This window comes from Periophthalmus magnuspinnatus, chromosome 12 (assembly GCF_009829125.3).
Source record: "Periophthalmus magnuspinnatus isolate fPerMag1 chromosome 12, fPerMag1.2.pri, whole genome shotgun sequence".
Lineage (NCBI taxonomy): Eukaryota > Metazoa > Chordata > Actinopteri > Gobiiformes > Gobiidae > Periophthalmus > Periophthalmus magnuspinnatus.
This window is the reverse complement of record NC_047137.1, coordinates 19,371,776-19,395,758: the sequence shown is the minus strand read 5'-3', so window position 1 is coordinate 19,395,758 and position 23,983 is coordinate 19,371,776. Positions and strand designations below refer to the sequence as shown.

General features: G+C 50.1%; 2 protein-coding genes across 4 annotated transcripts in view; one reads left to right on the top strand and one right to left on the bottom strand.

Moving 5' to 3' along the window:
- The first annotated feature begins 5,489 nt into the window (after nt 1–5,489).
- wu:fi75a02 (uncharacterized) lies at nt 5,490–15,102 on the top strand. Its single transcript, XM_055225637.1, has 10 exons — nt 5,490–5,609; nt 6,736–7,005; nt 8,776–9,448; nt 9,655–9,927; nt 10,489–10,512; nt 10,614–10,791; nt 10,981–11,066; nt 11,963–12,034; nt 13,237–13,373; nt 13,520–15,102. The coding sequence occupies exons 2-10, from the start codon at nt 6,744–6,746 to the stop codon at nt 13,669–13,671; spliced, it is 1,857 nt and encodes a 618-aa protein (XP_055081612.1). The 5' UTR covers nt 5,490–5,609; nt 6,736–6,743; the 3' UTR covers nt 13,672–15,102.
- Nucleotides 15,103–17,134: 2,032 nt separating this feature from the next.
- Nucleotides 17,135–23,983, bottom strand: part of apc (APC regulator of WNT signaling pathway) — a 26,812-nt gene continuing 19,963 nt past the window's right edge. For all 3 annotated transcript variants that reach the window (XM_033975954.2, XM_055225633.1, XM_055225632.1), the window contains 2 exons: nt 23,855–23,983; nt 17,135–23,640 (listed from right to left, as the gene is read on the bottom strand). The exon at nt 23,855–23,983 is cut by the window's right edge and continues 86 nt beyond it. In XM_033975954.2, the coding sequence (XP_033831845.1) occupies nt 18,777–23,640; nt 23,855–23,983 (4,993 nt within the window). In that variant the 3' untranslated portion in view covers nt 17,135–18,776. The remainder of the gene's footprint in view (nt 23,641–23,854) is intronic.

Genomic DNA, 23,983 nt, shown 5'->3' with positions numbered 1-23,983 from the left:
CTTTTTAAAAACATCTCTTTTATTCTGAAGGATTCTTTCTAAAAACACATTTTTTCTGTGCTTATTTGGATCTGTACCTGATGCCCGTTCACACAGTCAGGGTATGTTGCTCAAAGGCACCACAACGCAAGGGTCAGACTGGGGTTAAACCCGCAATCCTTTGGCTGGAGACAGACATAACACTAAACAAACCCTGAAGAAAAATATTTTATTGAAAGTCAAACATTTCAACAACTAAAATATATAGTTTTTATTTGTGTGGATTTAAAGATCTGATAATCTTTATTAAAAATAAATTATGTTACAATCAGAGAGGAGCAGAGAGGAGCAAAGAGGAGCAGAGAGGAGCAGACTTTAGCCCCGCCCCCTGCAGCAGAGCCAGCAGCACAGCCAATGGGAGCGCTCGGTGTCGTCCTGGTGGAAGCGTGGCTCGGCCAATCCGCCGTGACTCCAGCCTTCGTCGTGGTAGATCTGCCACAGCTTCCCATTGGTCGGCTCCTCCTCACGATTGGTCGGAGTGGGCCTAGGGGCGGGGCCAGATTTTACCACCAAAAACAGGCCAAGGTCCAGGTCCAGAGCCGCAGCGCCCCCTTTAGGCCGAGGTGTGTTCTGCCTGCACTGAGGACACGGGATCCACGACTGCAAGCACAAAGAGTCCTGCTTTAAACCTGGTTTAACCCGGATTTAGTCCCAGTTCAGTCCTGGTTTAGTTAGGTTTAGTTCGGGTTTAGACCTGGTCTAGTCAGGGATATGTCCAAGTTTAGTCCTGGTTTAGTCTGGGTTTAGTCCTGTTTAGTCCGGATTAAATCCTGGTTTAGTCTGGGTTTAGACCTGGTTTAATCCTGGTTTAATCTGGGTTGAGTCCGGGTTTAGTCCTGTTCTAGTAAAGGTTTAGTCTGGGTTTAGTCCTGGTCTAGTCAGGGATTAGTCCAGGTTTAGTCTGGGTTTAGTCCTGGTTTAGTCAGGGATTAGTCCGGGTTTAGTCGGGGTTTAGACCTGTTCGTTGATGACCGTGTGCAGTCTCTTGAGGCAGCTTTGGCAGAAGGTGTGGCCACAGTGCAGTCGTCGTGGTAACCGTGTCGACAGGTCGTAAACGCCAAAACACACGATGCACAGCGGCTCCTGCCGCGGTCGCGTTGCCAAGGCAACCGACACATTCACGTCCTGCTGCAGGTCCGCCATCAACCCCCAACCTCGAGGTAACTACTCTGCCACAGAAACGCAGACATAAGGCCTCGAACACACAACCTCCTGGTGAGAGGGAGGACTCAGCATAACCACTGTGCCACACAGATCAGGAGTCAAACACACAACCTCCTGGTGAGAGGGAGGACTCAGCATAACCACTGTGCCACACAGATCAGGAGTCAAACACACAACCTCCTGGTGAGAGGGAGGACTCAGCATAACCACTGTGCCACACAGATCAGGAGTCAAACACACAACCTCCTGGTGAGAGGGAGGACTCAGCATAACCACTGTGCCACACAGATCAGGAGTCAAACACACAACCTCCTGGTGAGAGGGAGGACTCAGCATAACCACTGTGCCACACAGATCAGGAGTCAAACACACAACCTCCTGGTGAGAGGGAGGACTCAGCATAACCACTGTGCCTCCTGTGGGGCTTTGAGCTGCAGACAGTGGAGCCCAGTGTGTGACTCTGTTGTATGTGTTGTGTGTTGTTGTGTGTCTCTGTTGTTGTGTGTGTTGTTGTGTGTGATTCTGTTGTTGTTGTGCATGACTCTGTTGTATGTGTTGTGTGTTGTTTTGTGTAACTCTTGTTGTTGTGTGTGTTATTGTGTGTGACTCAGTTGTTGTGTGTGACTGTTGTGTGTCTCTGTTGTTGTGTGTGTTGTTGTGTGTGACTCAGTTGTTGTGTGTGACTGTTGTGTGTCTCTGTTGTTGTGTATGACTCAGTTGTTGTGTGTGACTGTTGTGTGTCTCTGTTGTTGTGTGTGTTGTTGTGTGTGACTCAGTTGTTGTGTGTGACTGTTGTGTGTTTCTGTTGTTGTGTGTGATTCTGTTGTTGTTGTGCATGACTCTGTTGTGTGTGATTCTGTTGTTGTTGTGCATGACTCTGTTGTATGTGTTGTGTGTTGTTGTGTGTGACTCTTTTGTTGTTGTGTGTGTTATTGTGTGTGACTGTTATTGTGTGTGTTGTTGTTGTTCTTGTGTGTGACTCAGTTGTGTGTGACTGTTGTGTGTCTCTGTTGTTGTGTGTGTTGTTGTGTGTGACTCAGTTGTTGTGTGTGACTGTTGTGTGTCTCTGTTGTTGTGTGTGATTCTGTTGTTGTGTGTGACTGTTGTGTGTCTCTGTTGTTGTGTGTGATTCTGTTGTTGTGTGTGACTGTTGTGTGTCTCTGTTGTTGTGTGTGATTCTGTTGTTGTGTGTGACTGTTGTGTGTCTCTGTTGTTGTGTGTGTTGTTGTGTGTGATTCTGTTGTTGTGTGTGACTGTTGTGCGTCTCTGTTGTTGTGTGTGTTGTTGTGTGTGACTCAGTTGTTGTGTGTGACTGTTGTGTGTCTGTTGTTGTGTGTGATTCTGTTGTTGTTGTTGTACATGACTCTGTTGTGTGTTGTTGTGTGTTATTGTGTGTGACTGTTATTGTGTGTGTTATTCTGTGTGACTGTTATTGTGTGTGTTATTCTGTGTGACTGTTCTTGTGTGTGTTATTGTGTGTGACTGTTATTGTGTGTGTTATTGTGTGTGACTGTTATTGTGTGTGTTATTCTGTGTGACTGTTCTTGTGTGTGTTATTGTGTGTGACTGTTATTGTGTGTGTTGTGTGTTGTTGTGTGTGACTGTTATTGTGTGTGTTGTTGTGTGAATGAACCTGAGAAGTGTTCTGCTCAAGAGCACATCGGCCCAGGGTAACAGCACCTGCAGTAGAAGTATTTACAGCTCTAGTAGTAGTACTAGTACTAGTAGTAATATATGCAGTAGTAGAGTAGTAGTAGTAGTGGTAGTACTTATAGTACATGTAGTACTTGCAGTAGTAAAGTAGTAGTAGTAACAGGAGCAGTAGTAGTTGTAGTACTTTAGTACTACTACTACTGCACTAACACTGCAGTAGTGCAGTAGTAGTAGTAGTAGTAGTAGTATTTGTAGTACTGTATTTGTAGTAGCAATAGTAGTAGTAATAGTAGCAGTAGTACTTGTAGTACGTGCAGTAGTACAGTAATAGTAGTAGTACTTGTGCAGTAATGCAGTAGCAGTAGTACTTGTGCAGTAGTACAGTAGCAGTAGTACTTGTAGTATTTGTGCAGTAGTACAGTAATAGTAGCAGTAGTACTTGTGCAGTAATGCAGTAGCAGTAGTACTTGTAGTACTTGTAGTACTCACCTGTCGTCACATGTTTAAATCCTTTGTCTTTGTTTTGGCCTGAAAATAATTTTGTGATTTTAAAACTTAAATGAAAAAAATGTGAGAAATATTTAAACGAACAACACGAAAGAACGAACGACTGAGAGGAAAGACGAGAAGAAGAGGCGTAAAAGTTTAATAAGGAACATGACACGTCAGGTTACTATCGCCAAGGCAACCAATGGAGAGGAGGGGCAGAGGAGAGGAGGAGAGAGAGAGAAGGAGGAGAGAGAAAGAGAAGAGGGAGGAGGAAGAGAGAGAGGAGGGAGTAGAGAGAGGAGGAGAGAGAGAGAAGGAGGAGAGAGAAAGAGAGGAGGGAGGAGGAGGAGAGAGAGAGAAGGAGGAGGAGAAAGAGAAGAGGGAGGAGGAGGAGAGAGAGGAGGGAGTAGAGAGAGGAGGAGAGAGAGAGAAGGAGGAGAGAGAAAGAGAGGAGGAGAGAGAAAGAGAGGAGGGAGGAGGAGGAGAGAGAGAAGGAGGAGGAGAAAGAGAGGAGGGAGGAGGAGGAGAGAGAGAAGGAGGAGGAGAAAGAGAGGAGGGAGGAGGAGGAGAGAGAGGAGGGAGTAGAGAGAGGAGGAGGAGAGAGAGAGAAGGAGAGAGAAAGAGAGGAGGGAGGAGGAGGAGAGAGAGAGGAGGGAGTAGAGAGGAGGAGAGAGAGAAGGAGAGAGGGGAGGAGAGAGAGAGAGAAAGGAGGAGAGAGAGAAAGGGGGAGAGAGAGAGGATGAGAGAGAGGAGAGAGAGGAGAGAGAGAAAGGAGGAGAGAGAGGAGAGAGAAAGGAGGAGAGAGAGAGAGAAGAAGGAGAGAGAGAGGAGGAGAGAGAGAGAGAAAGGAGGAGAGAGAGAAAGGAGGAGAGAGAGAGGAGGGAGGAGAGAGAGAGAAGAGAGAGAAAGGATGAGAGAGAAAGGAGGGGAGAGAGAGGAGGAGGAGAGAGAGGAGGAGGACAGAGCGAGAGAGAGGAGGAGAGAGAGAAAGGAGGAGAGAGAGAGGAGAAGATGATGATGATGTTGTTATGTTGTTGGTATTGTGCTGTTGTTGTTGTTGTGTTATTGTTGTTTTCATCCTGTTGTTATTGTGCTGTTGTTGTGCTGTTGTCGTCCTGTTGTTGTTATTGTGCTGTTGTTGTTATTGTGCTGTTGTTGTGTTATTGTTTTGTTGTTTTGGGGTGTTGTTGTGTTATTGTGCTGTCGTTTTCATCCTGTTGTTATTGTGCTGTTGTTGTCCTGTTGTTGTTATTGTGCTGTTGTGTTGTTGGGTTATTGTTGTTTTTATCCTGTTGTTGTTATTGTGCTGTTGTTGCTGTGTTGTTATTGTGCTGTTGTTGTTGTGCTGTTGTCGTCCTGTTGTTGTTATTGTGCTGTTGTTGTTATTGTTATTGTGCTGTTGTTGTGTTATTGTTCTGTTGTTTTGTTGTTATTGTGCTGTCGTTTTCATCCTGTTGTTATTGTTCTGTTGTTGTGTTATTGTTGTTTTCATCCTGTTGTTGTTATTGTGCTGTTGTGTTATTGTTGTGTTCGTCCTGTTGTTGTTATTGTGCTGTTGTGTTATTGTTGTGTTCGTCCTGTTGTTATTGTGCTGTTGTGTTATTGTTGTGTTTGTCCTGTTGTTGTTATTGTGTTGTTGTGTTATTGTTGTGTTCGTCCTGTTGTTGTTATTGTGCTGTTGTGTTATTGTTGTGTTCGTCCTGTTGTTGTTATTGTGTTGTTGTGTTCGTCCTGTTGTTGTTATTGTGTTGTTGTGTTATTTTTGTGTTCGTCCTGTTGTTATTGTGCTGTTGTGTTATTGTTGTGTTCGTCCTGTTGTTGTTATTGTGTTGTTGTGTTATTGTTGTGTTCGTCCTGTTGTTGTTATTGTGCTGTTGTGCTATTGTTGTGTTCGTCCTGTTGTTGTTATTGTGTTGTTATGTTATTGTTGTGTTCGCCCTGTTGTTGTTATTGTGTTGTTGTGTTATTGTTGTGTTCGTCCTGTTGTTGTTATTGTGTTGTTGTGTTATTGTTGTGTTCGTCCTGTTGTTGTGCCCTTGGTCCTGACTCTTCCCTCTATGATTGCGGTCGTGGGGCTCTTACTCTGAAGTCCCCGTCTCCCGTTCACTTCCGGTCAGTGTCTTACTCTGAAGTCTCGTGGTACTTCCTGTTCCTGCCGCCGGGTGTTTCCGGGGCTGTTTTGTTGATCTCTGCGCTTTTTCTGCGGATTAAACTCACAAATGTCGCAGTGACGGAGCCTCGGGGACGCGCGCTGCTCGTGCCAGGTACGTGCCCGCGCCTGGCCCCGGGCCTGGCTCGGTCCGGCCCGGTTTGGTCCTGGTTTAGTCCCGCTTTGGTCCGTTTGTCCCACGCTCCGCTCTTGGCCTAAATCCCGTTGTTTCATTTCAGGCTGAAAACAGTCTGACGTCACTGATCACTGATGTGACGTCACGGATCGATAATAGCCCGGGATGATTGACAGGTGAAAGATTATTACAGATTTGCTCTCATCTGCGCCTCAAGTATCGCGGGATCTCAGCCCCTGGAACAGGTCCAGACCAGGATTAGACCCGAGTTAGTCCAGGATTCATCCAGGCTGGATTAGTCCTGGTTTAGACCTGGTTTAGACCTGGTTTAGACCTGGTTTAGTCCTGGTTTAGTCCTGGTTTAGACCCGATTTAGTCCCGGTTTAGTCCTGGGTTAGTCCTGGGTTAGTCCTGGTTTAGACCCGATTTAGTCCCGGTTTAGTCCCGGGTTAGTCCTGGGTTAGTCCTGGGTTAGTCCTGGTTTAGACCCGATTTAGTCCCGGTTTAGTCCCGGTTTACACCTGGGTTAGTCCTGGGTTAGTCCTGGTTTAGTCCTGGGTTAGTCCTGGTTTAGTCCTGGTTTAGTCCTGGGTTAGTCCTGGTTTAGTCCTGGGTTAGTCCTGGGTTAGTCCCGGTTTAGTCCTGGGTTAGTCCTGGGTTAGTCCTGGTTTAGTCCTGGGTTAGTCCTGGGTTAGTCCTGGTTTAGACCCGATTTAGTCCCGGTTTAGTCCCGGTTTAGTCCCGGTTTACACCTGGGTTAGTCCTGGGTTAGTCCTGGGTTAGTCCTGGGTTAGTCCTGGGTTAGTCCTGGTTTAGTCCTGGGTTAGTCCTGGTTTAGTTCTGGGTTAGTCCTGGGTTAGTCCTGGGTTAGTCCTGGGTTCTATAAATGGCCCTTTCTTTCTGTAACCCTCTAATGTGAGAAAATGTTCCACAGTGGGGCTTTAAACCATGTTGTGTCCTCTGACACATGTCTGGAGCTGCATTGTGTTTCATTCACCCTGTGATGTCATCAGGTGGTGATCATGTTTATCGTTGTTTAATGATGTCATCTTTTGGCCTGTAAAGTCGCCGTTGCCGTGGTGATGATGACTCTCTCTCTTCACAGTCTGGGCCATGCTCTCTCTCCCACTCACTCTCAGCCAATCAGAGCACAGCGGGCGGGACAAATCTGGCATGGCCCCACCTTCTGAGCTGCCCGTCACCCGAAACCCCGCCCCTCCACCGATCCCTTTGGCCGAAGACCTGAACACCGCACTCCCATTGGCCGAGGACCCGAACACCGTGCTCCCATTGGCCGAGGACCCGAACACCGCGCTCCCATTGGCCGAGGACCCGAATATCGCGCTCTCATTGGCCGAGGCGTGGTCGCTCCCAGGTGAGGGGCGGAGTATTTGTGAGTTTCTCCCACTGTGTGAAAAATGAATCTGAAAGTGAGCGGCGTCACACCCTCACGGCGTTACGGCATCTGGTATATGTGCCGATACATGACATAGAAGTACAGGAACTAAAAACACAGACTGTTTATATAAATGAATAGCTAACCTGCTATCTGCCATGTTCCAAACAGGAAGTGATCATGGGCGCACTTCCTGCTCCATCAACTCTTTGTCCATTTCATTTTTCATTTTATGTGTAAAAACTGTGTCCCTTTTCTCTGTCTCCCGAACTGCTGCTGTCAGACTCGTTAGCAAAAAGATCATAAACCGTTATGGTGTAAAGGTGCTAGCGTTAGCCTTTAGCTGGAGCTGTTAGCAGACCGATCATAAACCGTTATGATGCAAAGGTGCTAGCGTTAGCCTTTAGCTGGAGCTGTTAGCAGAGCGATCATAAACCGTTATGATGTAAAGGTGCTAGCGTTAGCCTTTAGCTGGAGCTGTTAGCAGACCGATCATAAACCGTTCTGACGTAAAGGTGCTAGCGTTAGCCTTTAGCTGGAGCTGTTAGCAGACCGATCATAAAGAGTTATGATGTAAAGGTGCTAGCATTAGCCTTTAGCTCGAGTTGTTAATGTAAATGTGAACACTGTTTACGTCAGAACCAGTTTGACATAAATGTGTGAGATTATTATTAGTCCATAAAGATCAGTCCAACTTCATCTTTATTTATGACACAAATCAAGTTTATCAGAGTCACACGACCCGAGGCACACGGCCCGAGTCACACGGCCCGAGTCACATGATTGTGATAAAGAGGGAGGAGCTTTGTACAGAGGGAGGGGCTTTGTACAGAGGGAGGGGCTTTGTACAGAGGGAGGGGCTTTGTGCAGAGGGAGGGGCTTTGTACAGAGGGAGGGGCTTTGTACAGAGGGAGGGGCTTTGTACAGAGGGAGGGGTTTTGTACAGAGGGAGAGGTTGGGGGATTCTTCACGAGTCAGACTGTTTTTACTGTGGCTCATTCTGCTTCCTCCTCTCCTCCCTCTCTTCTTCTCCCTCAGACTCCTCGTCTCCTTCTTCTCCTTCTTCACCTCCTCACTCATCTTCCCCATGCTCTCCTCCCTCAGACTCTTCCTTTCCCTCTTCGTCTCCCTCTTTATCTCCTCGCTCCTTCCCTCCTTCATCTCCTCCCTCTCATTCCTGTCCTCTTACTGGCTCTCCTCAGATGTTTTCTCTTTCACCTCCTTCAGCTTCTCCTAACCCTGTCTCTCCTAACATCCTTGTGTCCTATCCTTCCTCAGACTCCTCCTCTCCTCACACTTTGTCTCCTTCTATGCCTCCTCGATTGTCTCCTCACTCCTCTCTTCCCTTTCATTCATCTCCTTATTTACCTCCTCAGATGTCTCCTTGTTTGTCTCCTCGCTTGTCTCCTCCTTTGTCTCCTTCACCTCCTCCTAACACTGTGTCTCCTAACATCCTTGTGTCCTATCATTCCTCAGATTCCTCTCTTCAGATGTCTCCTACTTTGTCTCCTTATCTGTCCCCTCACTTGTCTCCTTGTTTGTATCCTCCTTCACCTCCCATCCTTGTCTCTCCTAATGTCCTTGTGTCCTCCTCTCCTTCCTCAGCCTCTTCCACCCCCCAGTTGCCTCCTCAGATGTCTCCTCAGATGTCTCCTTCATTACCTCCTCACTTGTCTCCTTGCTTGTATCCCCCTTCACCTCCCATCCTTATCTCTCCTAATGTTCTTGTGTCCTCCTCTCCTTCCTCAGTCTCCTCCACTCCTCAGATGCCTCCTCAGATGTCTCCTCAGAAGCCTCCTCAGATGTTTCCTCAGATGTTTCCTCACACGGCTCCTCACATGCCTCCTCACAACTCTCCTCAAATGTCTCCTTGTTCGTCTCCTCCCTCCTCTCCTCACATGTCTCCTCAGATATCTCCTCAGTTGCCGCCTGGGCCGTGCGTCCTTTGCTCCTCGATGCTTCCTCGTCTCCTTTCCTCGCTCCTTTCCTTACACCAAAAAGAGATGAAGCGTCTGATTGGAGGAGCCATGGCAACCTTTGACCAACGGCTGAGCGCTTTAGAGCGACGCCTAAACGAGGACAGAGGAAGTAAGGAGAGAGGAGGTGAGGACAGAGGAGGTGAGGACAGAGGAGGTGAGGACAGAGGAGGTGAGGACAGAGGAGGCGAGGACAGAGGAGGCGAGAGTTCGTCATGGTCAGAGGAAGAGGAGCCAGTGGCAGGTCCAAGCCAATCAAGTAAGAGGAGACGAAGGAGGGAAGAGAAAGAAACAAGGAGGAAACGAAGGAAGCACCAATCAGAGCAGAGTGTGGTGTCTGAGAGCCAATCGGACCAAAGCGCGAGGACTGCGGGCCAATCAGAGCGCAGGGTGTGTGCTGTTGCCGGGCAGAATGGGCTCCGGGCTCCTCTGCTGCTTCGCCCACAGTGAGTTCAACTTTACTTTATCTTTTGTAGGTCTGATTTAGTCCTGGTTTAATCCTGGTTTAATCCTGGTTTAATCCTGTTTAGTCCCGGTTTAGTCCTGGTTTTAGGACCATATAGGGCGGGTTCATACGAACAGGACGATCTGATACAGGAGGCGGGAGGGCATCTGACACAGGGATTTTGAAGCTCTTGGTTGTTTCCTGCAGGTTCTCATCAGTATCCCATGATGCTCTGGGTTCAGTGGAGGCGTGGCATTTCTCTGGCTCCACCCCTCGCTCCTATCGCCATGGTGAAGTGAGAGCGATGATGACGTGGCTGATGACAGCGTCAGGCCACGCCTCCAGGCGACGGTTGCCGTGGCGCCTGTCGCTGGTTGCCGTGGAGACGGCAATGGGCGTGTCCCTCAGTGATGTCACAGTGGCTCCAGAGCGCCCCCTGCAGGACCACAGCGCTCCCCCGTACATCAGCGCCGAGCACAGGTGGGTCCAGACCTGGTTAGTCCTTTTTTAGTCCTGGTTTAGACCTGGTTTAGACCAGGTTTAGTTTTGGTTTGGTTTAGTCCTGGTTTAGTCCTAGGTTAGACCTGGTTTAGAACTGGCTTAATCCTGGTTTAGTCCTGGTTTAGTCCTGGTTTAGTCCTGGTTTAGACCTGGTTTAGACCTGGTTTAGTCCTGGTTTAGACCTGGCTTAATCCTGGTTTAGTCCTGGTTTAGTCCTGGTTTAGTCCTGGTTTAGAACTGGCTTAATCCTGGTTTAGTCCTGGTTTAGTCCTGGTTTAGTCCTGGTTTAGACCTGGTTTAGTCCTGGTTTAGTCCTGGTTTAGTCCTGGTTTAGACCTGGTTTAGTCCTGGTTTAGACCTGGTTTAGTCCTGGTTTAGTCCTGGTTTAGACCTGGTTTAGACATGGTTTAGTCCTGGTTTAGTCCTGGTTTAGACCTGGTTTAGTCCTGGTTTAGCCCTGGTTTAGACCTGGTTTAGACCCGGTTTAGTCCTGGTTTAGACCCGGTGTAGACCTGGTCCTGACTCTGTCTCTTGTTACAGTTACGTGAGGTCATCTTTGTTCAGGTGAGTTTAATCCAATTTATTCATATTATTATTAATTTTAAATTAATCATATCATTTTTACTAATTCAAATTAAATTAACTCATCCTGTGATTGGTTGCAGTCTGGGGATTTCCGCCCGGCGACAGCAAAGACATAGAGCCAATCACAGCACTCGCCGACGGCCACTCCCACTGCCTCCCATGCCAACCAATGGGCTCACAGTGTCACTGACATCGGCCCAATCAGCTGCCAGCGCTGATCTGCCCGGCAACAAGAAAGACGTGAATCACAATGCAAAAGTGAATAAATATTTGTTCACACTCAGTACTCAGAACATTTTACCTGCAATACAAAAGTACTCCAAAGTAAAAACTTGAGTACCAAGTACTCACACAAAGTACACAAGTAAAATAAAATACACAAAGTATTCAATGTCCTCATGTCCTTGTCTTTGTTTCCTTTATTCTCTCCTAATTTCCTTTCCTCAGGTGAAGAGAGTTTCTCAGATCCGGATTCGTCGAACTTCACCAAAAGAAACAAACCTCACCCCCCTGGGCCTCCCCAAAGTGAAACGGTAAAAACCAGGACTAAACCAGCACTAAACCAGGACTAAACCAGGACTAAACCAGCACTAAACCAGGACTAAACCAGGACTAAACCAGGTCTAAACCAGGACTTAACCAGGACTAAACCAGGACTGAACCAGGACTAAACCAGGACTAAACCAGGTCTAAACCAGCACTAAACCAGGACTAAACCAGGTCTAAACCAGCACTAAACCAGGACTAAGCCAGGACTAAACCAGCACTAAACCAGGACTAAACCAGGACTAAACCAGCACTAAACCAGGACTAAACCAGGACTAAACCAGGTCTAAACCAGGACTTAACCAGGACTAAACCAGGACTAAACCAGGACTAAACCAGGACTGAACCAGGACTAAACCAGGACTAAACCAGGTCTAAACCAGCACTAAACCAGGACTAAACCAGGTCTAAACCAGCACTAAACCAGGACTAAGCCAGGACTAAACCAGCACTAAACCAGGACTAAACCAGCACTAAACCAGGACTAAACCAGGTCTAAACCAGGTCTAAACCAGGTCTAAACCAGGTCTAAACCAGGACTAAACCGGGTCTAAACCAGGACTAAACCAGGACTAAACCAGGACTAAACCAGGACTAAACCAGGTCTAAACCAGGTCTAAACCAGCACTAAACCGGGACTAAACCGGGTCTAAACCGGGGCTAAACCGTGTCTAAACCAGGACTAAACCAGGTCTAAACCAGGACTAAACCAGGACTAAACCAGGACTAAACCAGGTCTAAACCAGGACTAAACCAGGACTAAACCAGGACTAAACCAGGTCTAAACCAGGACTAAACCAGGACTAAACCAGGACTAAACCAGGACTAAACCAGGACTAAACCAGGACTAAACCAGGTCTAAACCATGACTGACTTTTTTCAGTTTGAAGAAGAAAGAGTTCAGTTTGGAGGAAATCTACACAAACAAGAACTACAGGTCTCCGTCTGCAAACAGGTGAGACTACGTGTCCCAGAATGCACCTGTGCCTCTGCTGTGTCTCTGTGTCATTCCCCAGTTTGAGTCACCTGCCCAATCTGCGTCAGTCATGCTAGTCGTTAGCATGTGTTTATTTTCATGATTTGACTCAGTTGTACTTTTGTGTCAGTTAAACTTGAGTTCTGCTTCATTTAAGTCAAATCGATAAAAATAATAATAAAATAATTAAAATAAATAATTAAAATAAAATAATAATAATTTGATAAAGACTCCCCATGTCCTCTGGTATGTCCCCGTGTCCTCTGGTATGTCCCCGTGTCCTCTGGTATGTCCCCATGTCCTCTGGTATGTCCCTGCACCCTCTGGTATGTCCCCGTGTCCTCTGGTATGTCCCCGTGTCCTCTGGTATGTCCCCGTGTCCTCTGGTATGTCCCCGTGTCCTCTGGTATGTCCCTGCACCCTCTGGTATGTCCCCATGTCCTCTGGTATGTCCCTGCACCCTCTGGTATGTCCCCATGTCCTCTGGTATGTTTGCATTCTCTGGTATGTCCCCGTGTCCTCTGGTATGTCCCCATGTCCTCTGGTATGTCCCTGCACCCTCTGGTATGTCCCCGTGTCCTCTGGTATGTTTGCATTCTCTGGTATGTCCCCATGTCCTCTGGTATGTCCCTGCACCCTCTGGTATGTCCCCATGTCCTCTGGTATGTCCCTGCACCCTCTGGTATTTCCCCGTGTCCTCTGGTATGTCCCCGTGTCCTCTGGTATGTCCCTGCACCCTCTGGTATGTCCCCATGTCATGTCCCCGTGTCCTCTGGTATGTTTGCATTCTCTGGTATGTCCCCGTGTCCTCTGGTATGTTTGCATTCTCTGGTATGTCCCCATGTCCTCTGGTATGTCCCCGCGTCCTCTGGTATGTCCCCATGTCCTCTGGTATGTTTGCATTCTCTGGTATGTCCCCATGTCCTCTGGTATGTTTGCATTCTCTGGTATGTCCCCATGTCCTCTGGTATGTCCCCGTGTCCTCTGATATGTTTGGATTCTCTGGTATGTCCCCATGTCCTCTGGTATGTCCCCGTGTCCTCTGGTATGTCCCCATGTCCTCTGGTATGTTTGCATTCTCTGGTATGTCCCCATGTCCTCTGATATGTTTGCATTCTCTGGTATGTCCCCGTGTCTTCTGGTATGTCCCCACGTCCTCTGATTCATCCCTGTCTCTGCAGCAGCAGTCTGGAGACCATCTTCGAGGAGCCACGGGAGAAGGACGGAGCGCTGCTTCTGATTGGTCAGCAGAGACGAAGACGCCTGCTGCACTTTCCTGATTTCACCCAACCACGGAAGAGGAAACGCCCCACCCCAGGTAGCCCCGCCCCCAACCTCACAGCAGGCCAATCACACGCAGGGAGAACGTACATTTTATCACATATTTAAATTCAGTGAATATTTTTACACAACTAAACAGAAGCACAAACTTTCCTTTATTGTTACATCAAATATTTGTTTTAGGGGTGGGGCTGGTTGCCATGGTGCCCAGGAAGCGGGCGGCAGCAAGACGTGGTTGCCGTGACGATGACTGTGACTCAGACGTAATGCTCCTGCAACGACTGAGCGCGCTCCACGACTTCCTCCAGCGCCAGGGCCTGGACCAGGACTCCTGATGAAGACCCGGTTTAGACCCAGTTCAGACCTGGTTCAGACCCGGTTTAAACCCACTTTAGACCCGTGCTGTGTCCGAATGTCTCCCTCTGCCCCTCACTCCTCAGCACCTCCCTCTGTACATAGCCCCACCCACTGTACATAGACCCTCCCTCTTTATCAGACTATAGAGCCTCATTCACAGATCACTACACTCGGGCCATGTGACTCGGGCCGTGTGACTCGGGCCGTGTGACTCGGGCCGTGTGACTCGGGCCGTGTGACTCGGGCCGTGTGCCTCGGGTCGTGTGACTCTGATAAACTTGATTTGTGTCATAAATAAAGATGAAGTTGGACTGATCTTTATGGACTAATAATAATCTCACACATTTATGTCAAACTGGATCTGACGTAAACAGTGTTCACATTTATATTAACAACTCGAGCTAAAGGCTAACGCTAGCACCTTTACATCATAACTCTTTATGATCGGTCTGCTAACAGCTCGAGCTAAAGGCTAACGCTAGCACCTTTACACCGTAACTCTTTATGATCACTCTGCTAACAGCTCGAGCTAAAGGCTAACGCTAGCACCTTTACACCGTAACTCTTTATGATCGCTCTGCTAACAGCTCGAGCTAAAGGCTAACGCTAGCACCTTTACACCATAACGGTTTATGATTGCTCTGCTAACAGCTCGAGCTAAAGGCTAACGCTAGCACCTTTACACCATAACGGTTTATGATTGCTCTGCTAACAGCTCGAGCTAAAGGCTAACGCTAGCACCTTTACACCATAACGGTTTACTTCAGTGTTTTCTTCATAATCAGGATGTGTGTGAGATAAACCTGAGCTTCTGCGTCGTTCAGTCGTGTTGTGTCCAGGTAAAGACCCGTCTCACTGGGGTTTTAGACTCTCCCAGTGCATTGTGGGATATATTGACTGGTCTAGTGACCAGTGCAGGACACTACTTTTCAAGGTGCATTGTTGGAAAGTTTGGGTGCAGTATTTAGTAGTAACTGGTGCGGACATTTGGACACAGCCCCACGTTAGATCTGGACCAGTTTAGACCTCCTTTAGACCTGGTTTAGACCCGGTTTAGACCCAGCTTTAAACCTGGACCAATTTAGATCCTTTCAGTCCTAGTTTAGTTCTAGGATGGTCCCAGTTAGAATGATCCCCAAAAAATAATCTGTTGCACAGAAAAGTTAGCGGCCGGATTTGAGCCGTCACTGGACCTGACCTCACTTCCTGTCCCCACTGAGATCACTTCCTGTCCCTCGGCCCTGCAGCCTGTTGTCACGGAGGCGGCCTGAGCCAATCAGCTGCTGCCGTCGTGTGTGCTGTTTTTGGTGTTTTTACAGTGTTTTAAGCGAGTTGATCATGTGACCCCTGAGCCCCGCCCACTCATGTAAATTACTCTATTTTTGGAGGAAATAAAAGTTTGTCACTTGACTCGTCTCCTGTCGTCTGTCCAAGAGGAGGTACTAAAGAGGAGCTATTAAAGAGGAGGTACTAAAGAGGAGCTATTAAAGAGGAGGTACTAAAGAGGAGCTATTCAAGAGGAGGTACTAAAGAGGAGACACTAAAGAGGAGCTATTCAAGAGGAGCTATTAAAGAGGAGGTACTAAAGAGGAGCTATTAAAGAGGAGGTACTAAAGAGGAGCTATTAAAGAGGAGGTACTAAAGAGGAGCTATTAAAGAGGAGGTACTAAAGAGGAGCTATTAAAGAGGAGGTACTAAAGAGGAGCTATTAAAGAGGAGGTACTAAAGAGGAGCTATTAAAGAGGAGGTACTAAAGAGGAGCTATTAAAGAGGAGGTACTAAAGAGGAGCTATTAAAGAGGAGGTACTAAAGATGAGCTATTCAAGAGGAGGTACTAAAGAGGAGACACTAAAGAGGAGCTATTCAAGAGGAGCTATTAAAGAGGAGGTACTAAAGAGGAGCTATTAAAGAGGAGGTACTAAAGAGGAGCTATTAAAGAGGAGGTACTAAAGAGGAGCTATTAAAGAGGAGGTACTAAAGAGGAGCTATTAAAGAGGAGGTACTAAAGAGGAGCTATTAAAGAGGAGCTATTAAAGAGGAGGTACTAAAGAGGAGCTATTAAAGAGGAGGTACTAAAGAGGAGCTATTAAAGAGGAGCTATTAAAGAGGAGGTACTAAAGAGGAGCTATTAAAGAGGAGGTACTAAAGAGGAGCTATTAAAGAGGAGGTACTAAAGAGGAGCTATTAAAGAGGAGACACTAAAGAGGAGCTATTAAAGAGGAGCTATTAAAGAGGAGACACTAAAGAGGAGGTACTAAAGAGGAGCTATTAAAGAGGAGACACTAAAGAGGAGGTACTAAAGAGCTATTAAAGAGGAGGTACTAAAGAGGAGCTATTAAAGAGGAGGTACTAAAGAGGAGCTATTAAAGGGGAGACACTAAAGAGGAGGTACTAAAGAGGAGCTATTAAAGAGGAGGTACTAAAGAGGAGCTATTAAAGGGGAGACACTAAAGAGGAGCTATTAAAGGGGAGACACTAAAGAGGAGGTACTAAAGAGGAGCAATTAAAGAGGAGGTACTAAAGAGGAGCTATTAAAGGGGAGACACTAAAGAGGAGCTATTAAAGAGGAGGTACTAAAGAGGAGCTATTAAAGAGGAGGTACTAAAGAGGAGCTATTAAAGAGGAGGTACTAAAGAGGAGCTATTAAAGAGGAGGTACTAAAGAGGAGCTATTAAAGAGGAGGTACTAAAGAGGAGCTATTAAAGAGGAGCTATTAAAGAGGAGGTACTAAAGAGGAGCTATTAAAGAGGAGGTACTAAAGAGGAGCTATTAAAGAGGAGCTATTAAAGAGGAGGTACTAAAGAGGAGCTATTAAAGAGGAGGTACTAAAGAGGAGCTATTAAAGAGGAGGTACTAAAGAGGAGCTATTAAAGAGGAGCTATTAAAGAGGAGACACTAAAGAGGAGCTATTAAAGAGGAGACACTAAAGAGGAGGTACTAAAGAGGAGCTATTAAAGAGGAGACACTAAAGAGGAGGTACTAAAGAGCTATTAAAGAGGAGGTACTAAAGAGGAGCTATTAAAGAGGAGGTACTAAAGAGGAGCTATTAAAGGGGAGACACTAAAGAGGAGGTACTAAAGAGGAGCTATTAAAGAGGAGGTACTAAAGAGGAGCTATTAAAGGGGAGACACTAAAGAGGAGCTATTAAAGGGGAGACACTAAAGAGGAGGTACTAAAGAGGAGCAATTAAAGAGGAGGTACTAAAGAGGAGCTATTAAAGGGGAGACACTAAAGAGGAGCTATTAAAGAGGAGGTACTAAAGAGGTAAACTTCACATTTTATACCATCGTTCCCTAGTGCGATGCAGCTGTTGCGATAGCGCTCTGAAGGGGGAGGGGCTTAGCACAGAGAGCATAAGGGTCATTCATTTTACGTTGAGGCTCCTTCCCTTTAGTTTCCAGGAGTAAAACACCTGGAGGTCACTGCTGTAAATCAAACCTCAGACTTTAGTGTTACTTTATTTTTTATCATTTTCACCCAAAACTTTGACAGAAAAAAGTGAAAAGTTACAGAAATAAAAACATAAAATGTGAAAAGTTTTGGCAAAAAACAAACCAAAAATACTTTTAAATTATGTGCTTCATTTTACAGCAATAAGTTACAGTTCAGTGTTTATTCAAAGGCAACACAAGTCAATCTGCATCTGGAAACAGCCTCAGAGCAGGCACAAAATGGACGCCAGGGACCACGACTGGACCTGGACTGGACCTGGACTGGACCTGGACTGGACCTGGACCAGGACCACAACCAGGACCAGGACCAGACCACAGAATCAGACCATCTCAGCATGTGCAGTTGAACTTCAGCAGTAAAAACTTAACATTGTTTGATTTTAGACCCCTTTAGTCCCGGTTCAGTTCTGGTTTAGACCCCTTTAGTCCCGGTTCAGTTCTGGTTTAGACCCCTTTAGTCCCGGTTCAGTTCTGGTTTAGACCCCTTTAGTCCCGGTTCAGTTCTGGTTTAGACCCCTTTAGTCCCGGTTCAGTTCTGGTTTAGACCCCTTTAGTCCCGATTCAGTTCTGGTTTAGACCCCTTTAGTCCCGGTTCAGTTCTGGTTTAGACCCCTTTAGTCCCGGTTCAGTTCTGGTTTAGACCCCTTTAGTCCCGGTTCAGTTCTGGTTTAGACCCCTTTAGTCCCTTTAGTCCCGGTTCAGTTCTCTTTAGTCTGAATATTTCTTGGCATCCATTTTGAGCCTTCACAATAAAAAGTTTGATGAAATATACTTATTTTGGCATCTTTCCGGATTCAAATTCGAGGTTAATGCAGAAACACCATCTTGATCACCGTGGTAACCATCATCGTTAAGGTCAGGGGGCGGGGCCATGCATGACGGGTGGAGCTCTAAGCGCTATTTCACTTTAGTGGTATAAAAACATAAAAAGTCTCTAAGTGTGACGAGGGCCAATCAGGACAGAGGGCGGGGCTTCACATTCCTTTGTACACACTGCGTTTGAGGGAGCAGACTGCAGGGGGCGCCGTCCGTAGTGTTATTTACAGTCTTTAAACAGAGCGGCGGCGGACATTTCAAGAGTCTGGGAGCAGCGTGTGGTGGCCATTTTGTGTGGAGTGAAAACTTCAGGCTGCTCCTTTAAACAGCGGAGGGACAGACACCTGCTCCTTTAAAGTTTAAACATTTCCAACATTTGATGGACGTCTCTCTGGCTTTGGGCGGCCATTTTGAGCGCCGCTGGACACCAGGGAGGCCAATGTTCATAATATTAATATTAATGTTAATAATACAAAGGTCCTTTTGGAAAAGTTGATCTTTGCAGGAGCCATTTTGTGTCTTAAAGGCAAAATGTGCAGGACTTTTTTATATAAGCAACTTTATATTTACAGCTCAACACTTTTACAAACCCGTCAGCGCCCCCTAGTGTCGCTCACGTGATAATACTTTAGTGTCTGTCTCTTGTTTTTGTAAAAGGCAGATTTAAATGTTTATAATTTATTCACAGTAGTTTTGTGCCAGTTCATGTTTCAGGGCTGAGCTGACCCCTGTGATGTCATAACGGAGACTGCGGCGTGCTCAAACGGTTAAGTGCGGTTCATGGTTTGTTTTGGGCGCTAAATTAAGCTCCGCCCTCACACTGATGTCACGATGTAGGAGCCTCTCTCACCGCTGCCCCCGGCCCCGCCCTCTCCTTTGGGCTCTCGTTTCTTTGTGACGGGCGTCGGGATGAGGGAGGGCCGCGCCGTGCCGGCCGCAGTAGTACTTGTGGTAGTAGTATTAGTTGTATTTGTAGTATTTGTAGTATTTGTAGTACTGGGGGAGTCGGAGTCTTTCTTGCGGGGGCTGGGTGTGTAGTTAAATGGACTCACTCTCGCTGCGACGGCGCCGCGCGGTGTCACTCGTGGCGGTTTTTCATCTAAACTCTCACAGCTGCGGCGCAGGTTGAGGTTGGAGCAGGAGGAGGAGCCTGAGGGGATCCTGGAGGCCGGGGCGGGGCTATCAATGACGGGTGGGGCGTTGGATGGCGAACGGGCGGAGCAGGAGGAGGCGGAGCGCGGGTTATTGACAGGACAGTCCTCTAGACGCACCCACACGTCCTCTGACTTATCAGATCTGTCGCTGAAGCTGCGCTCGACTGAATCGCTTTTCTTTTTGCGCCACGTGCCTTTGCGCTGTGATGTCACTTCCTCCTCGCTGCGGCCCCTGTCGCTCGCCCCTCTCTCGCTGGACTCGGAGGAGGCGGAGAGGACGGAGGAGGAGCTTCCGGTGCGTTTCCAGGTGCCGACGCGGGGCAGAGACGTGGAGTGCTGTTTGCCGTTGGCGGTGCCATTATTGGCGCTGCTGTTCTCCCGTTTCCAGGTGCCCGTGCGGCTGAAGCGTGACGTCACTTCCTGCGGCCGCGAGGGGCTCTCGGAATGCGAGCGGCTCACGTCCGTTTTGCGGTTTGGCGGCGGCTGTTGCGTTTCGGGGCTGGAGAGAGAGTCGGGTGCGGCACAGACCTGAGACTCCTCCAGTTTGCGTTTCAGTGTGGGGCTGGGCGCCTCTTTGATGAAGGTCGACTGTCGCACCAGCGCCGGCGGTTTCTCCGCATCAGACTTCTGTTTTTTGGGGGTGACGCGCGGGGCCGACTCGCTGCGCGGTAAACCCGCGGTTTTGGGTTTGACGGCGGGTTTGGGGGCGGGGCCGGTGAAGGGAGGGGTGGGTTTGGGCCTCTGGGACCTGGAGGGGGTGGAGTCTCGGGACGAGCTGCCCGTTCTGTCGTCGGCGTTACTTCCCGGTTTGGGGCCAATGGCGGCTCTGGGTTTGGTGCGTCCGCGGGCGCTGTGCTCGGAGCGCGGCTTCCCCGTGATTAAACTGCGGTACACTTTCTTTCCTCCTTTCACGCCTCTGTCCTCGTCCTGATGGTGGCGCTGTTCCAGAGTGCTGCGCTCGCCGGGCTTTAGGATGCGCGCTCCTCTCTTCTCCTCCTCTACCTCGGGCTGCGGGGCATCTGCAGCATCTGGAGCTTCCGGGGCTTTAGGTTTGGGGGGAAGCCTGAAGGGGGAGCCCACAGACTTCAGTGACAGCACAGAGTCCGAGTCGGACGAGGGCTGGCGGGAGAGCGAAGCGGCGGCGGCGGCGTTGAGCGAGCTTACGATGGAGTTGGCTCCCTCCTGAATCGCCTTCCAGTCAAACGACTCCGAGTCTGGAGACACCGGACTGCGGGGGGCGCCGCAGGGCTCCAGCTCGGACAGGATGCCTTCGTCCTGCGGCGCCGAGGAGGAGGGGCCAGAGGGGGCAGGATCAGAGGAGGGGGCGGGGTCTGTGCAGGCGATGGGCGTGTCTTCAGGAGGCAGAGGGGCATTATGACTCAAGGGCGGGCCGTTTGAGGCATTTGTTGTTGTGGGTGGAGTATTAGAGGCGGTGGGCGGAACGTTGAGGGTAGTAGGCGGGGCATTTGAAGTGTTCGGGGGCGGGGCCTTCTTCTTCTTCTTGGGCATGGCGGAGCTGATGCACTCCTGCAGCAAATCGTCCTCGGAGTCGATGGAAAGTGAGGAGAGAGAGGAGTTTCGGGAGAAGCAGACGGGCGTGTCCTCCACGTGGAACGCTTTGGGGACGTAGCAGTGTGGTGGGGGGCGGGGCTTGTCGGGGGGAGGGGCCTCAGGGGCTGCGGTGGGCGGAGCTTTGTTGTTGTTTTCGTGGTCGATGTCACTGAGCGAGGAGAGGGAAGAGTTTCGGCTGAAGCATACGGGCGTGTCCTCAATAGAGAACTGCAGTTTTTCGTCAGCCGTGTTGGGCTTGGGCGCGGGGGTCGGGGCGAAGGAGGCGGGCGGAGCCTGAGGTTTGGGCGGAGGTTTGGGCACGTCTTTGGGCTTCTCCTCGTCTTCGTCGAAGTCGAGCGAGCTGAGCGAGTCGTTGCGAGAGAAGCAGCAAGGGGTGCCCTCGATGGGCGTATAGTGTCGCGGAGAGTCGAAGGAAAAACCCGGTTTGTTTGTCTGTTTCAGCGCCGCCACCGGAGGGCGCAGTTGCGGCTTCACCGGGGACGTGGGCTTCTTCTTTTGCTGCTGCGCGGCCAGAGGGGGCGTGGCCTGAGGGGGCAGAGAGGGCAGGGAGGGCGGGGCCTGGAGGCTCTGTTCTCCCATTGGCCGAGCTGGAGCAGGTTTGCGGAGCTTGGACTTGGGCATCGCGGCGCTGATGCATTCGGCCAAAATGTCATCTCCGTTCTCGCCCTCTGGAAGCCCCGCCCTGCGTCTGTGAGGAGGTGCGGCCTCCTCGGGGGGCGGGGACTCGATGGTGAGGTCACTGAGCGATGTGGCGGTGGAGAAGTTGAGCGGCGTTCCCTCGACACAGTAAACTCTGGGCACGTCATCGCTCGGAGCCTCCTCTTCTGGTTTGTCTTTTCTGGGCTGTGCTTGGAGGCGGCTCTGAGGGGGGAGGAGCTTGTAGACGGGCAGCTGGCTAGGCTTCCTGATTGGCTGTGCTGAGACGGGAGGCGGGGCTTGTGGGGGCTGTTTCTTGGGCTTGCGGGAGGACTTGGGCATGGCCATGTTGATGCAGGCCTCTAAGATCTCGATGTCATCGTCCGACTCCCCGGCGAGCAGCGGCTCCTGTTTCTCTGGCTCCGCCCCTCCGCCCAGCTTAAGGTCACCGATGTAGGGCTCGTCCACACTGAGCGCGCTCAGACTGGAGGCTTTGGAGAAGCCGTGTGGCGTGCTCTCGGTGGCGAAGTGCAGAAGCAGGTCTGAGCTGGGCTCCTGTTCGTCCTGACGCTGTAGTTTCTGCGTTAACTCCTCGACTTTCTCCGCCTTCGGAGGCGGGGGCGTCTTGGCGCGGCTCGGGGGCATGGTCTGCCCCGGGCTGTCGGGCAGGTCGCTGGGGCTGATCACGCCGCTGGGCACGCCGCTGCAGGGCTCCGAGGAGCGCACGGAGGAGGCGATAGAGGAGGTTGAGAAGGAGTCCAGAGAGCTGACAGACGTGCAGCGGCTGAACATGAGAGGCGTCTCCTGGGCGTACAGGGGGGCGGGCTCAGGGGGGCTCTTGGGCGTCCTGGCCCCAGACGCCGCGTGGTGATGTCGTGTCTCGTGGTGATGATGTCGCGTCTCGTGGTGGTGATGCCGTTTGGATCTTGAGTTGGATGCTGCCGACTCTGTGGCGGTTTGGCTCTCGGCCTCTTTGTGCTGCTTCTCATCTGTGGCGCTCGGCTTCTCGCTCACGGGCAACGTGGGGTAGTTACTGGAGTTGCGTTCGCCGCCGTCCACGACGCTGCCGCCGCGGCGTTTACGGGGGAGCACCTCGTGAGCCTCATCATCCTCGGAGGAGAGAGAGGACAGGGACGAGCCTCGCGAGAAGCAGATGGGCGTGTCCTCCACGCAGTATGTCTGAGTCGACTCCTGGTGACTTTTTGGAGCGCCGCGATTAGCTGCCGGCTGCTGCAGGGGGCGGAGCTTTGGCACTGAGGCATTTGATTCTTTTGGAGCATTATATTTTAAACCGTATTCATCTTTACGCTGCGTCTCGGCGCCGTATTTCAGGGCGGGGTTTTCCACAGCGTACTTGAGGCCGAATTCGTCTTTGTGTGGGACTGGGGCCTCGCTGTACTTGAGGCTGTAGTCGATGGGCTGTTCTGTCTGAGCGTCGTACGGCGCCGTACCGCTGTAGCCACGCGGCGCTTTGGTGCGCTCCTCCTCTTGCTGCTCCCCGTTGCCGTGGAGACTCGGACTCTGCCGCCCGGAGTTCAGCTGCTCGTCTGAGTACTTCAGACTGTAGTTTATGGGCGTGTCCAGCTCCGCCCCATCGTCATCCGCCATATGGTTGGCGCTCCGGATCTTGTGCGCCAAGTCGGCGGGGTACTTCATGTAGACGCAACACTTGTTGGTGACAGTGTTCTCCTCCGAGGAGTAAAAGTTCTCCGTGGTGGAGGAGGGTTTGGTTTTGCCGCGGTTGCCGTAGCCATCGGCGCTGGTGACACTGTTCAGGCTGTCGCTGGAGGCTCGTACATTTGGGGGGAAGGCGCGGCCGTAGGCGGCGATGTCATCGGCGCGTTTGGGGCTGGACAAGACAGGCGTGTTGGCGTAGGAGCGTGCGCCGGCACCGGCGTTGGCACCGCCCCGGGCTTTGCGGTGGGCCGTCTTGGGGCTCAGGTTGTCGATGTTGTCGAACGTTTCCGAGAGCTGCTGGGCGTCCAGCTCCTCGAACAGAGCCTTCTGTTTGCGCGCGTGCAGAGACGGAGCGCCCCCTCCTGGAGACACCACGCTGGTGTCCTTGTAGCGCGCCGGACGGTTGGCCATGAGGTTTCTCAGAGCCGCCGCGCTGCCCATGGCGATCATCTTGTGGCGAGAGTGGATGAGATTACGGAGCATGCCCACCGCGCCCAGCTCCCACAGCGTCTCCTGGTCCGTGGCGTCGCGCGCCGACAGGTTCCACAGTGTCCCGCAGGCGTTGGACACGATGGTCAGACTGTGAGACTTAAGGTGCTGCAGCAGAGTGGGCAGACAACCGTGCTCACGCAGGATCTGTCTGTAGGCAGAAAGAGGGGTTATTAATACTACTACTACTACTACTACTACTACTACTTTGAATGATGATGCTAGTACACATAAGGTCCTACAGTTCACAGAGGACTGAGCGCAGACTAAACCTGGAGAGTGGCCTGGTCCACTGCTGTGGTCAGTTTGAGAGATAACATGTTCTGGTCAGTTCTGTTCCAGTCCGTTCCGGTCGGTGCTTTTACCTGTGTGCCTGGTTGGTGGCGATGAGGCTGGACACGTTCCTCAGGATGCCGCCGCCGCTCTCGATGATGGCGAGCGTGTTGCTGTGGCTGCGGTGGGTCAGCGTGCCCACCAGAAACGCCAGTGCTCCC

Coding starts and splice junctions, on each gene's coding strand:
- wu:fi75a02 (XM_055225637.1), top strand. CDS start 6,744: ATGCTCTCTCTCCCACTCACTCTCAGCCAATCAGAGCACAGCGGGCGG. Junction 7,006..8,775: donor CGAGGCGTGGTCGCTCCCAG/GTGAGGGGCGGA, acceptor CTCCTTCCTCAG/TCTCCTCCACTCCTCAGATG. Junction 10,792..10,980: donor ACGTGAATCACAATGCAAAA/GTGAATAAATAT, acceptor TCCTTTCCTCAG/GTGAAGAGAGTTTCTCAGAT.